This window comes from Eptatretus burgeri, chromosome 15 (genome assembly GCF_056783735.1).
Source record: "Eptatretus burgeri isolate ZD-2024b chromosome 15, Ebu_testis_v1, whole genome shotgun sequence".
Lineage (NCBI taxonomy): Eukaryota > Metazoa > Chordata > Myxini > Myxiniformes > Myxinidae > Eptatretus > Eptatretus burgeri.
Genome location: NC_140975.1, coordinates 62,142,812 through 62,156,420, shown reverse-complemented (window position 1 = coordinate 62,156,420; position 13,609 = coordinate 62,142,812). Strand labels below are relative to the sequence as shown.

Here is a 13,609-nt window from a genome sequence, read left to right as displayed (position 1 = left end):
AGAGTTTTATTGAAATCGTATGCAGTTTCAGAGAGGTAGTTGCCAGTATTTGTGGACAGACGGACGGCATGCCATTCCATAAGCTACCCGAAACTACATTCCAAGTGAGCTACAAACTAAACAACAATAAAGTATAAATGCAGGAAACACGGTGGGTTAGAAAGGTTGTTGTTCTTCATTTCTGCTGGACGGATGGAGGGAAGGACATACAGTATATTGAAGCGGTTTGCACAACTTTAAAATCCATACCTTTGTGTACGACTCTTGCACCATTCTTTGAATCAACCATTTTCCCCATGTCGATACCGAGTTTCTCGCTCACCTGGAACGTAGTTCCGGGGAGCTTATGGGATGGCGGTCCGTCCGTCCACAAATACTTTCAACTTCTTCTCTGAAACTACAAATACAACTTCGATGAAACTTTACCACAACGTTCATCACCGTGTATGTACCAAAGTTTGTTCATGGAATTAAAAAAGAAATTTAAAAAAATCCATACGTATTTACTTTCTTCCTCGTTACATATTTTGTGGGTCATCCATGCCTACCAGTGGTTCCCTGGTTATCTTATCCAGCCGCGACCAGGTGAGAACCCTGGGGTATTTCCCCGAGGTTTATAACTTCTACCGAGTTGGACCAGGGAGTGCTGGTGAGTCCACATCCCACATATGTAAAGCTGTGTATTAAAATGTTTACTATAGATAGATATCGAAAGATGGCAGAGCCAATGATTTTAACATGCATGAAGTGTATAGTTTTTGTTGTTTCGCCATAGATTTAATATATATTTCTTTTGAACTGTGGATTGTATTTTTAATAGGCTTAGTGAGTGTGTACTTGATGTGTCAGGTATATTGATCGACGTCATATTTGTTTGGGGATAGAAAACTGACATGCCTGGCACATGACTCATGTAATTTTGTTTTGGGGGGTGGGGAGGTAAAAAAAGAAAATTTTAAAAATCAGGAACTGGCGTGTCAGGTACATGATTTGTCAGGTTCTAAAAGCTGGCGGCAGCTTTGAAAATAAATAAATAAAAACAAATAGATCATAAAAAGGGCCTCCTCCTTCCTTTTTTTTTTAACAAAAATTAAAAATCTGCACAATCAACTGGCATTTTGTTTGTTTGGCCTAACACACAAACAGATGAACAGGAGTGAAAACATCACCTTCCACCTTCGATGGCGGAGGGAATAAAGGAACAAAAAACCAGCGGTTTTCACATTAAAAAAAATCTATATTGTGAAAGAAACCGTGTCTGTCTGTTTGTCTGTCCGGTTATAACTTAAGAACAGATCAACAGATTTCAATAAATTCAACTACCGTGGATTGAGGAAACTCCCGGGAAGGTTTGTGACGACTTTTTCTGACGAAATATTTATTGATGACTTCCATCATCTGTTTGTGTGTTTGGTTGCGTGTGTGTTTGTTTGTTTGTAGGCACGATAACTCGAGAACGGAAGAAGCTACCAATGTCAAATTACACCAGGTGATTCAGGAGGGTGATGGCTCGTGCTGATTAGATTTTGGTCAAAATCGGTCAAAGGTCAAGGTCACAGTGAGGTCAAACATCCAAAAAATGATAACTCGAGAACGGAAGAAGCTTCCAATGTCAAATTACACCACGTGATTCAGGAGGGTGGTGACTAGCGCTGATTAGATTTTGGTCAAAATCGGTCAAAGGTCAAGGTCACAGTGAGGTCAAATATTCAATTTTTGATGGTTTGGTACAGAATCATCGTAGAAACTTCTGGTTTGTGTCGGTACCTTCTCGAGAGACAGCTTTTATTAGACAAGGTCAGAGGTCAAGTTGACGATTTCGTAAGTACCAGTCTATGACTGCTTGTTTATTTATTGGTACATGGGCACGCATGGCGAAACTGCAAACGCCAACTTGCGACGCTGGTTAATCCTTCACTCCAAAGCATCCTTTTTTTGTTCTTGCTCCATTGATTAGCCATCACAGCAAACATTGGTATTCCCGTCAGCGAAGCGACGGGTCTTATATTCTAGTACTATGAATTTATATATCAGTTTAACGATTTATATATCAGTTTATGTCAGATTTATATATCACCAGAACAAGGATTTATATATCAGTTTAACGTATATTTAGATCCTCGTGGAGGATCTCTAAGTTTGACTCACGTTGTTGTTCTTCATCTTCTTCTTGTGTCCTTTTTTGTTTCACAGCCTACAGTTTTCATCGAAACTTCCTGAAACTTGGCATATATATGTAAAAATACCCTGCGCAGACAGTAACCATCTCCGATTTTGAAAATTCCTCCCAGAAAAAAAAGTTATGACATCAAAATATCTCCGCTAATGGAAATCACCTAAAAAATTATCTCCGAAACTTGGCAAGCTTTTTGAATTCTGTTTGTGGGAATCGAACACGGCATTAGCAGAGATGAATTACCGCACATATGATACATCACTGTGACGTCATATCAATTTTTATGACGTCATTCCTATTTTTTGACATTTTTTGTTTCACAACCCAGAGTTTTCATCGGATCTTCGTGAAACTTGCCATGTATATGCAGAAAGCCCACGCGCAGGCAGTAACCATCTCCTATTTTGGAAATTCTTCCAAGAAAAAAAAGGTGACGTCATAATATCGCCGCTAATGGAAATCGGCTGTACCATTATCTCCGAAACTAGGCAAGCTGTTCGAATTTTGTTTGCGCGAATCATCCCGGGCATTAGCACAGATAATTTATCGCAAACCTGATACATCACAGTGACGTCATATTCGTTTTATGACGTCATCAAGAGGACGAGGACCTTCGCTCATTGGAGCTTGTTTTAAATTATTATTTATTTATTAATTGGTACATGGGCACGCGTGGCGAAACTGCAAACGCCAACTTGCGACGCTGGTTATCCCTCCACTTCCAAGCATCCTGTTTTTTGTTCTTGCTCCATTGATTTAGCCATCACAGCAAACATTGGTATTCCCGTCACAGCGAAGCGACGGGTCTTATATTCTAGTACTACGAATTTCCAAAATATTAATCCCAGAACAAGGATTTATACTTGAGTTTAATGTATTTTTCAATACCAATTCCAGTGATGTTGATCTCTGTTAAAAAATAATAATAATAATAATAATAATAATAATAATAAATAAATGAAGTTCACACACCTAATTCAAGTGCATCGTGGTGGGACGGCTGAGGAACTGGTGTCCATCACGTGCGATATGGTCGCCCACAGGCGTTGCTGGCCGTACGTTTCACTACAAGTACAACGGCCCGTGTGCTTTAAAGCCATTCATGTCCCGAAATCATGATCGTGTGAGAGATGAGGCGCGAATCTGTTGAAAAGCACAAAATGCTCTCAAGGTTCTGAGAGGAACCAGAAAGAACAACATAAACATACACGAGAGAACACGGCGCAGCACAGGGCGGGAACGTACATGGCACAACAACATGTCATTTCCGGAATCCTCTGTGAACAAAATTCTCTTTCACCGCAAAGTTCGACTGGAAACGTTTGTGAGGAAATTCCCAAACCATCTTCACTTACCTTTCCTCCGAAGGATCAATTCCCGCGAAGTCTCGCGAGACTTCATATTCGAACGTCTCACCGGAAACTGCGAAAACCCATCACAAAAAAAAAGTTCATCGTCACATCACGTCGACGTAAACTGTAAATAATACCTCACAAATTAATACGTTTTTTGAACGTGGTTTCAACACGTACAACCACTCTACCCACCGAACCCATTTCCCCAATCAATACAGAGTGGTGTGGGCTTCGATACCTCAACATGGTCCATCGACTCCACCAGCATCGGTGCTCACACCTTCAACGTCTGCTCCATTGCACGAACTCCTCCTTTTTCTCTCAGGCGTGACGTCCTTCAGATGCAGATTCTCGTGGGGTTACCTCAGGGATCCCTTCTGGGACCGCAGCAATCTCTGTGTGTCTGTCTGTCTGTGACCGCTGTTTCTCGACAACCACCGGTCCGATCTAATTGAAACTTGCCAGGTGTATTGCTGGAGCCCTGTGGATGCGCCTTTTCAAGGTTTGATATTAATCGGACAAGTGGTTCCCAAGTTATGGCCATTTATTTACCAAACCAATGACAGGACACGGTGCTATGACGTCACAATTCTTCTTCTTCGTTTGATATGACGTCACAATTGACGCTGGGGACCTGAGTATGTGCCTTTTCAAGGTTTGATATCGTTCTTCTTCATCCGTTTCCCAAGTTATGGCCATTTATTTACCAAACCAATGATGGAACACGGTGCTTTTTTTTTGCACGTACGGCCACGCACGCACTAGTTATTCATAATTTACATCAATGGTCTGGACATGAGTTAATCGAGTTACTTTTTCGCCGCGTCTCACGAAGCGAACACTGACTCGAAGAGAGCTCCGCGTTGTTCGTCGTTGGTGGAATGGCGCGGCTCTTGGACACATTTGTCCTTGTTTAATGTAGCGCCACCCCTTGGTGAGGGATGGTATTACAAGTCTCCACCATTTACAGTGCAGTCTTCCTGTCCCGATGTTTTCCAGTGCTGTGAGGTGTTTTGAATTAACTAATCCGAGAGGCCACAGGCTTTTAATTCGACTCTCGAGCAAAAATGGTTTGACCTATCCAGAGTATAGATAGATGATGGTCGAATGCAATAAATGTGGATTCTTACGTGTGCCCTGAGGTGGACTCAAGGGGTCCTGGCGCCTTGAAAAGAGGCGCCAAAATCGGTCTTAATTCGAGTTTCGCACACAAGGATATCGTCCTCACCACATGATCGATCATTTCGGCGTCCTGTTCAAAAATATTGTTACGGCTGTGGAAATTTGCAATACACCAGAAAGGTCCTCAGGTTAGATATATCGATAAGTTCATGTGTAGTTAGTCCACACCTGTTGTTTAGAGGGAATATGTGTGATTCATCCAGGCTGCGACGCTTTGAGTTAGCCATTTTTCTTTACCTGTCGTTATTTTGGAACAACCACACCATCTCAACAACCACACCATCTCAACAACCACACCATCTCAACAACCACGCCATCTCAACAACCACCCCATCCACACCACAACGCCACTAAAGGAGCAATGAAACCAGCCCCACCCCAATTTCTCCTCCGGTAAACAAGTTTGACGGTTGGAAACCAACTCCCGCCCCAATTTCTCTGGAATGTTCCTCCCCCCACCCACGCATCGCGAAGGGCGGGGCGGGCGCAGGAGAAATAAAAGGGCAAGAGGAGCGCCTGGAAAAGAGCGCGAATAGCAGAGACTTGGGGCAGTCGTGTGGAAGTCTTGGTCATTGTGGTCTTGGTCCAAGTATTCGTCGTAGACAGACTTGGGGCAGTCGGGTGGAAGTCTTGTCCGAGTGGCCGTGGGGAGAAGGCGTCACGACCTGCCCACCGTTGCAAGGCCCGAGATCAGGCGCAGCTACGCTAGTTGCCGTGGGGACGAGACATCGCGACCTGCCCACCGTCGCACCACGAGGGTGCGGGTAAGACCCTTCGGTCTCGTGGGCCTTTTCGGTCATCCACGGCCCACGGCCATAAAGGTCTACGAACCCAGTCTACCCCCGTGCCTGTGAGGGAGGTCTTTCTTTGTTTTTGTATGCATGCTGTGGCGCCGTGTCCTGCCAAGTAGAAACTGTGTAAGTGCTTGTAAATAATAATAATTATAGTCGGTCGTATTGCTTTTGCATTCTATTTGTTGCTTGTATTTTGCATGACTGCCTTGTGTGTGTAATTGAAATAAATGTGCTTGTGTGAAACGTACCCCGTTCGTTGCGTCCTTTCCCCATTGGAAGTGCCATCTTGTATCGTGGAATGAGTAGTGGGTTTTGAACGCCCGGTAAACAGAATCACATCCGTCGAGGCCGGCGATAACACCACTCGGTTATCACGGCAGCACGGAACGGACCGCTTAAGCGGTTCGTGTCCTCGGCCGACCTGCGGCGAGGTACGATCGCCCGGTCGACCACTCGCGCAGGTACTTAGGTAGGTCGAATTTGGCGAGCAACCCTATCCTGCGCGGGTGGGCAATTGGCACGATCATGGTGAGGTTAAACCCCAACCCGTGACTGGCTCCTGGCGGTAGTTCCAGGAGGGTCACGACTGAATTGCCCGTCCGGTGGGCGACGTGGCTGCCATTAGAGGTACGCGGCCAATCGCACGCCAGGCGGGCCAGAATTCGCAACAATATGTTTCATAAGAACGTATTACCGTAGACCGAAAGGGGTTCAGGAACGGCCCTAATTAGAGTTCTAATTAGACTTTCGAGCCCAAGCATGAAATTGACGGCAAAATATCCTCCAATCTCATATCAGTGGGAATCGACGACGGAAGAACGATTTCACGTTGACTGAAACATAACAAGAAGCCCTTCCCGCTCATTTGATAACACAGCCTTTTGTCGAACATGGCGGCCATTTTGTTTTTTTTAAACAAGAGGATCATGTTTTAAGAACGTATTCATGTAGACTGAAAGGATTCAAGACCTCTGAACCCTGACAATGCATCCCGATCTTGCGTCAGTCGGGATTCATCACCAAACGAATCATTCGGTTATGACCAAATTAACGATTCAGCGATCTGTGGAGCTTTTATTCAGAATTGAGAGGAGCGCAACACTTCTTCACATCGAATGATAGCTTCTGTCTGCCACTGGACTTGTAGTCTGTTCTGTGGTGGTTCATGTAACAGTGCATATCGTACAGGCCGGCATGAACATCGTATCAATATCATTGATGATTGAAAGATCGACGTGAACGTACATCCGGCATGATGTAATGGAAAATTATTTGTTACATCGATTATGTTTCTTCAAATTGTTCATCAAAATGTGTATCCCAACGTTGGCAGTACACTCAGGAATGACTCGTCGTCCTCGTCTGACCTACTAGAATTTTCAGTCGACCAGATCTTCGTCATTGTCCTTCAAACCAAACGACTCGATATTCTGGACCCTCACTCTCCCATCCTGAATTATCTGATTTGTATCCATGGCCCACATGCGAGCGACGAATACGGTTGTCTGAGCTCTCTCTCTTTCACATGGCAGGAGACGGCTTCCGTCTATCCCCTTCAGTTTCTTCAATGGGTTCGTTCTACGTGAAGGTTTGAATGCTCTTTCGAACGCACCATACCTTGCTTGCATCGTTTAAATCATTTTATCGCCTTCTATGCATTGCTGTGGTGAACGAGCCCAGTTGCTTTGAGGTCATTGGCGATAAGTGTGCCAAAGGTGCCTGTTTTGTGAATGTGTCTGATTGTCCTTCACTTTTCTCCAAGATGGCGACAGGGCGGATTTTACCGATTCGAAGGAAGGCTGAGTGAGGTATAATCACATCCCCTGAATGCAGGGAAAGCTGGAAGAGCCTGGCACATCTTTGACCCGATAGTTCGAGCGATATCACTCAGACTGATGAACCTTCGATTCTGTTTAGCCTCCGTTCCTGTTTCTATCCAGATATTGAGAGGTGACTATTTATGTGATACAAGAGTATCACGGCTACGTGTGTGTCGGACGCACAGACAACGTTGTCTATGTCCCTAACGTGAAGGCAGATACGAGTGTCGGCCTCGTCATGGTTGCACATCGGTGCTGGGACAGCTTCTCTGAGGATGTGACCATCCGTCTCTATGAGCCTGAAGCATTCCTTCTCGAATCCAATGTGTATTTGTCGGTCAACAATGATTGCTGCATATTGATGCTTCGCCCACTCCTTTACCAAGAAGCATGGAAGTTCTCGTTTGAGGGACTCTGATTTGAGAGCATCTGAGAAATTGCTGGGAGGGGCCTGATCTGGCACAGAGATGACATTGGGGTTGCGTTCAGATCCTCTCTGCGTTTGTTCAGCATCCTTTATCACGGGATGAACGTGTCGAAAAGTATATCGACACGCTTGCGGCTGTGGGGAAATGTTTTGATGAGTATTGTTTGGGCCACACCTCCGTATGTACGAGGCAAATTCTGCGGCGATGTATGCAGCAAGTAGTGTTGCCATTGATTACGCAGGCATCTATTTTGCCTGGCCTGGATGAGGGTACCTTGCCCTTCAAAGCAGAAAATAGTTTGCTCTTATGTTTTCACCATTGTCCAATCATTATGACATACAGAGAGTGGAACTGGTGTAAGTGGGAATGAGAGAACGTGTTTGAGGTCTACTCTCTGTTCAGTAGCCAGCATCAAGAGATGGCCCAAGAGATCACGAGTGCATTTCAGATCAGCGATTTTTCCACTTGGTGACCGACGGACGATTCCTGACATTCACTCTCGAATGTCAGTGCCTTGTTTTTCTTGATTGGCCGTTCAAATATGCTCGGATCATCCAGGCAATCCACAATGAACTGTAAGTGAAGTGTCTTGCCCAACGTAGGCACTGCAATGACACGAGCGGACACATTTTTTGGGCCACAATAACTTTGTATTTGCTCTCGCACTTTGTTGAAATCCAACCTGTCTGTTTTTGAGCTCATATGGCCTCAGCGTCACCTCTGTTGGTCATTTCTGCTAAGTCCAACAATTTGCTCGTGATCACGACCCTCGGAGACGCAGTTGTCATCCAGCAGTAACGAGCATTGAACTTATCAGTCATTGTCAGTGTCAGGCATTCACAATGCCTGTCAGTCAGGAATCTGCATCGGCATTCACAGTTTGTTCCAATGTCAGATTGACAGGATACCTGGAGAAGGAATTATCTGTCCTCCTGACTGTGAATGCCCCAGCTTCAAGGATGAAACGGAGACCAGGATGAGATGTATCGATGTTCAGCAAATCCATTTGGTATTTTAACATCCATCTCACGTAATTGCAATGGTTCATTGTGAAAAACAACTCAGTGATCAGCGTCAATGATTCCACAAAGAGAGGAGTAACATTTGTGCGGATTGCTCTGTCATAGTTATACCCCTAATAGACACATTCATAGTCGTCGCATTGACGTTGGTGTGCCACTAATGGACACACCCATCAAAGCCACATTTCCACATCCGTAGTTGCAGCATTGCCACATCCCCAACAGGCATCTCCAGTAATCACATCGCCATGATATAATAAACTATTCTTTCTGGATGTGCCATCTGCTCACTTTTGGCAAAACCATTTTGCATTCTTAGAATATCATTGCCTTTACAAAGCAACTTCTTTTTTTGAACTCAGAAACTGAAAAATGGATTCACCGCCATATTTCGTTTCTTGTTCTCCAGTGCATGGCCAAGACTACAACTTTATTTTATCTGAAAATTTACATCTTGGTTTTCCAAATCCTCAATCCACACTGGATCCTCCCACCCTTGGTAACTCTGAATCCTTTGGTGAGGCAGTTGCTTTAAAACGACTTGCCTTCACTTCATGGAAGTCAAGTCCAACTGAAGACAACTTCAGGTCATTCCACGAAGCCGGCAACAAGTGTGTGTCGACTCTCAGGAGAGCCAGAAAACAATATCTGTCCAATCTCAAGAATGAACTTTCAAACCTGCCTCCCTCCTCTAAAACCTGGTGGCACCTTTTCAAGTCTGTCTCTGGTGTATGCTCCCCTTCCATCCCATCCCTTACTTCAAATGGAACCACAGTAGACTCCGCTTCTGAGAAGGCCGAATACCTCAATTCGGTGTTTGCTTTAAAATGTTGTGTCTCTAACCACTCTCTGTGCCCATCATTCCCAGTCGTACCCAACTGCTCGTGGATTCTGTCTTTTTGTACCTGAGAAGGGGGAAACGTTTCTGGCTCCCCTCAGCTCTGACAGCAACAGCTAAGTGTTCTAAGAATCTGCTCTGCTGCTCTTGCACATCCGCTCTGCCATTTTCACCATGTCATTTACCATAGGTCATCTTCCATCTGCTTGGTAATCAGCCAACATCAGAGCATTACATAAACAAGCCGGTAGGTGCCATGGGTGGTCACGAGACTAAGGCGAATTTGAAATATGTAGATAAGAGAACACATCAGATGGCATTTTTGCCATTGTTCCATATAGGAACATGACGAGCAACTGTCCATTCATCATTTGTGTTGGATTCCATACCGCTACGTTAGGGAATCCCAACGCGAACGTTGGGGTGAAAGTATATAGTAATATAATTGCATACTTGTCAGTTTTTGACGGATCGGGCTGAAAATTTTTGACAAAGCGGTTGATTATAGTGCACATAAAAGTGCGGAAGCCGATTTTTGATTTTCGAAAAAGAAATATTTTCCAGATTTTTCCAAAAATTTAAAAGTCCCGTTGCTCGGCAACGATGGCGTCCAGAGCAACGGTGCTCAAAAGCATCCAACTAGATCCTGGTATGAACCTACCAGTCAAGTTTCATCAAAATCGGTTCACTCCTCTGGCCTCCAGAGCTGTCCATTACAAACAAACAGACAGACAGACAGAGACAGACGGAAAACATGAGAAAAACGGTAGTCTAGCGACTACCCAATATACTAGAAGGACACTCAGTACAGCGCATACCTCCAACACACAATCTCTGATCCATGAAACATATCGGGCCCAATACATTTTTAAAATATCATGCGATACAGTACTACGAGATCTGTCTAAAAAGTAACAGGACCGACTTCACAGAAATTTTATTTTAAAAAATATATTGAAATCACAGCTTGTCCCCTTCAAAATAGTTTCCCTCCAGTTTCACACACTTGTCCATCCTCTTCTTCCACACTTCGATGCACCCCCGGAAGCCTTCTTCTGGAATCCTCCGGAGCTCCGGCCCTTTTGATGGCTTCCACATCAGGAAATCGGGTACCCTTGATCACCCCCTTGAGCTTGGGGAAGAGGAAAAAAAATCACAAGCGGCCAAGTCTGGCGAATACAGGGGTTGCTCCAGAATTTGCACGTTCCTCTCCGGCAGAACCTGTCGGATGCTCAGGGCACTGTGAGCATGGGCGTTGTCATGGTGGAGCACCTGGGCGATGTTCTCACACAGATCCCTCCTCTGGTCCCGGATTGATCTCATGAGGTGCCGGAGGATCTCCTTGTACACGTATTGATTCACTCTTTGACCCTGTGGTAGAAACTCGAAGTGGACGATGCCCTTGATGTCAAAAAACGGGATGAGCATCACCTTGACCTTTGACATCCTTGCTTTCTTTGGTCTTGGTGATGCAGGACTTTTCCACCGACGAATCTGCTATTTGGTCTCGGGATCGTATTCGAATATCCACGATTCATCGGCAGTAATGACCCTCCCGAGCAGGTCTGGATCGTCCTTGAGGCGCTCGATAGTGTCTCGACAGACAGTGACTCTTTGCCGTTTCTGGTCCTCGGCCAACAGCTTGGGGATTATCTTTGCGCACACCTTGCGCATTTCGATGATGCTCCAGACAGTGTCCTTGTTGATGGAAAGTTCCTCAGCAATCATCCGCACCATGAGTCGACGATCTGCGCGCACCATCTGCTTCGCACGCTGTTCTGCTCGTTGAAGGTCTTCCAGACCGTGGATCGTCTTCAACCTCCTCCCGTCGCTCTTTGAACCTCTTGTGCCATTCAAATGCACGTGTGCATGACATCGTTTCTTCCCCGTAGACTTGCTGCAGCATTGCAAAGGATTCGGAAGGTGTTTTGCCATGCTTGGCAAGAAACTTCAGATTGGCTCTCTGCTCACGTCTCATAGCGCGACGACTCAGACGAGACAACATGTAAAGCACGACCTGTAAAAAGTCACACAATGAGTCCACCATCACCAATCATATATATTGCTGGAATGTTGCGAAAGACTGTGACGCAACTCGTTCATTCAAGTTGTGTAAGTGGAGCACACAGCAGGCTCAGTCCTGTTACTTTTTAGAAGGACCTCGTAACGTTTTTTTTTAAACTCAGAAACTGAAAAATGGATTCACCGCCATATTTTGTATCTTCTTCTCCAGTGCATGGCCATGACTACAACTTTATTATATCTGAAAATTTACATCTTGGTATTCCAAATCCTCAACCCCTACTGGATCCTCCCACCCTTGGTAACTCTGAATCCTTTGGTGAGGCAGTTGCTTACACGGAAAAACGACGGACGGAATAGATGGAGAAACGTTTTAAAGAAAAATGTTTTTGGCCCTAATCTATCAATGGCGAAGAATTACTTTTAAAATTAAATAATTATCGAGTCCAGATCCGGATCTTCACCAAAATCGAATCAATTCGTTCGTGCCATACACCAAACCTATCCACCAAGTTTAATCCGAATCCATCCACAACTTTTTGAGATACCATGCTTTATATCAGTTTAGCCCGAGCTCTCAATGGTGAAGAATCACTTTTTTAAATTCTAGTCGTTGGATCCGGATCTTCACCAAAATCTAATCAGTTAATCCTTGTCAAACACAGAGCAGGTCCACATAATTTAATCCGGATCCGTCCGTAACTTTTTGAAATATCCTGCACACAAACAAACAGACAGATAGGGGTGAAAACATAACCTCCTTCACCTTCGGTGGCGGAGGTAAAAATAGGGGCAATACCGCTTGGGCACTCACCTGGATAAGAAAACCAAGGAACAACTGGTAGGTGTGGATGACCCACAAATTATGTAATGGAGAAGACGGTAAATACCTCTGGATTTTTTTTTTAACCCGTGAATAAACTTTGGTACAATCAAGGGTGATGAAGATTGTGGTCAAATTTCATCAAGCTGGTGTGTGTAGCTTCTCAGAAGAAGAGAAAATACCTATTTTGGGGTACAACTCCCTACCCCTTTCCACATGAAAGCCACATTTCAAAATTGGCATCCAAAGCCAGATGGCAAATGGGCATCCTCCTTCGTGCAAAGTCCTTCCTTGGCACACTTGAAAGGCTTTCATCTGCAGTTTGATGGAGGACTGTTCTCTGCTGTGGGCTGGCTCCCCTGCCTCATATCTTGCTCAGCTTGATGCCATGGAAACCAAGACTTTCAACATCATTGGAATCCCTCGCAATGAAACCAAGTCAATGAGTCGATCACTTCACCATCGCCGACAGGTCGGTGGTCTCTCCATCTTCTTCCACTCTTTTCTGGACTTGCACCCTCTGCCCTCTCTGTGCTTTATACCCTCCAAGCATGAACAGGATGCATGTGGTCCATCAGCTACCCCTTTCTAGTGAAACAGCTTAAATCCAGAACCACTGCTCACCTCCACTCATTTATTCCTCCTTTTTCCCACCTGTGGAACCACCTTCCATACTCTCTTCAATCTCACTCAAGACAGCTGTTCACCACCATATCAGATCATCCCCAATCCAAAATCATGATCTTTTCTGCCCTCATGAACCTCCCTTCCCCACAATCCCTCCTTCTTCCAAATTTTCAGTTTTCCCTCTTTGGAGCTTCCTTCGATATCCATTTTGTCCACCCCATGCATCTTCTCCTGCCCCTCATTCCCTCCCCACATCCATTGTTTGTTCAAGTCTCCCCTCTACCTTATCCTTCTATTTTGCTGTTCGTGTTTCCCTCCTCTATCTACTTCCTGTTCCGTTTTGTCCTGTTGTGTCATGATCCTCTCAGTGTACTAGCTCTTCCATGAGCCTCGACTATCTACGTATTCAATAAAGAGATCACACCAGACTGACATTTTGCCATAAAAGTAGTAAATATTTGTAAATAGACAATTCGAACTCAATTAATAAACACAGGTGTACAATTTTTTTCTGGTGAAACA

At 44.7% G+C, this 13,609-nt stretch overlaps 1 protein-coding gene across 1 annotated transcript in view; it reads right to left on the bottom strand.

The window, feature by feature from the left end:
- Window positions 1–3,415, bottom strand: part of LOC147012319 (uncharacterized) — a 118,209-nt gene extending 114,794 nt beyond the window's left edge. The window contains exons 1-2 of the mRNA XM_085856378.1: window positions 3,149–3,415; window positions 250–397 (exon numbers count right to left, since the gene is read on the bottom strand). Coding sequence (XP_085712504.1) covers window positions 250–273 — 24 coding nt within the window. The 5' untranslated portion in view covers window positions 274–397; window positions 3,149–3,415. The remainder of the gene's footprint in view (window positions 1–249; window positions 398–3,148) is intronic.
- Between the last annotated feature and the right edge of the window lie 10,194 nt (window positions 3,416–13,609).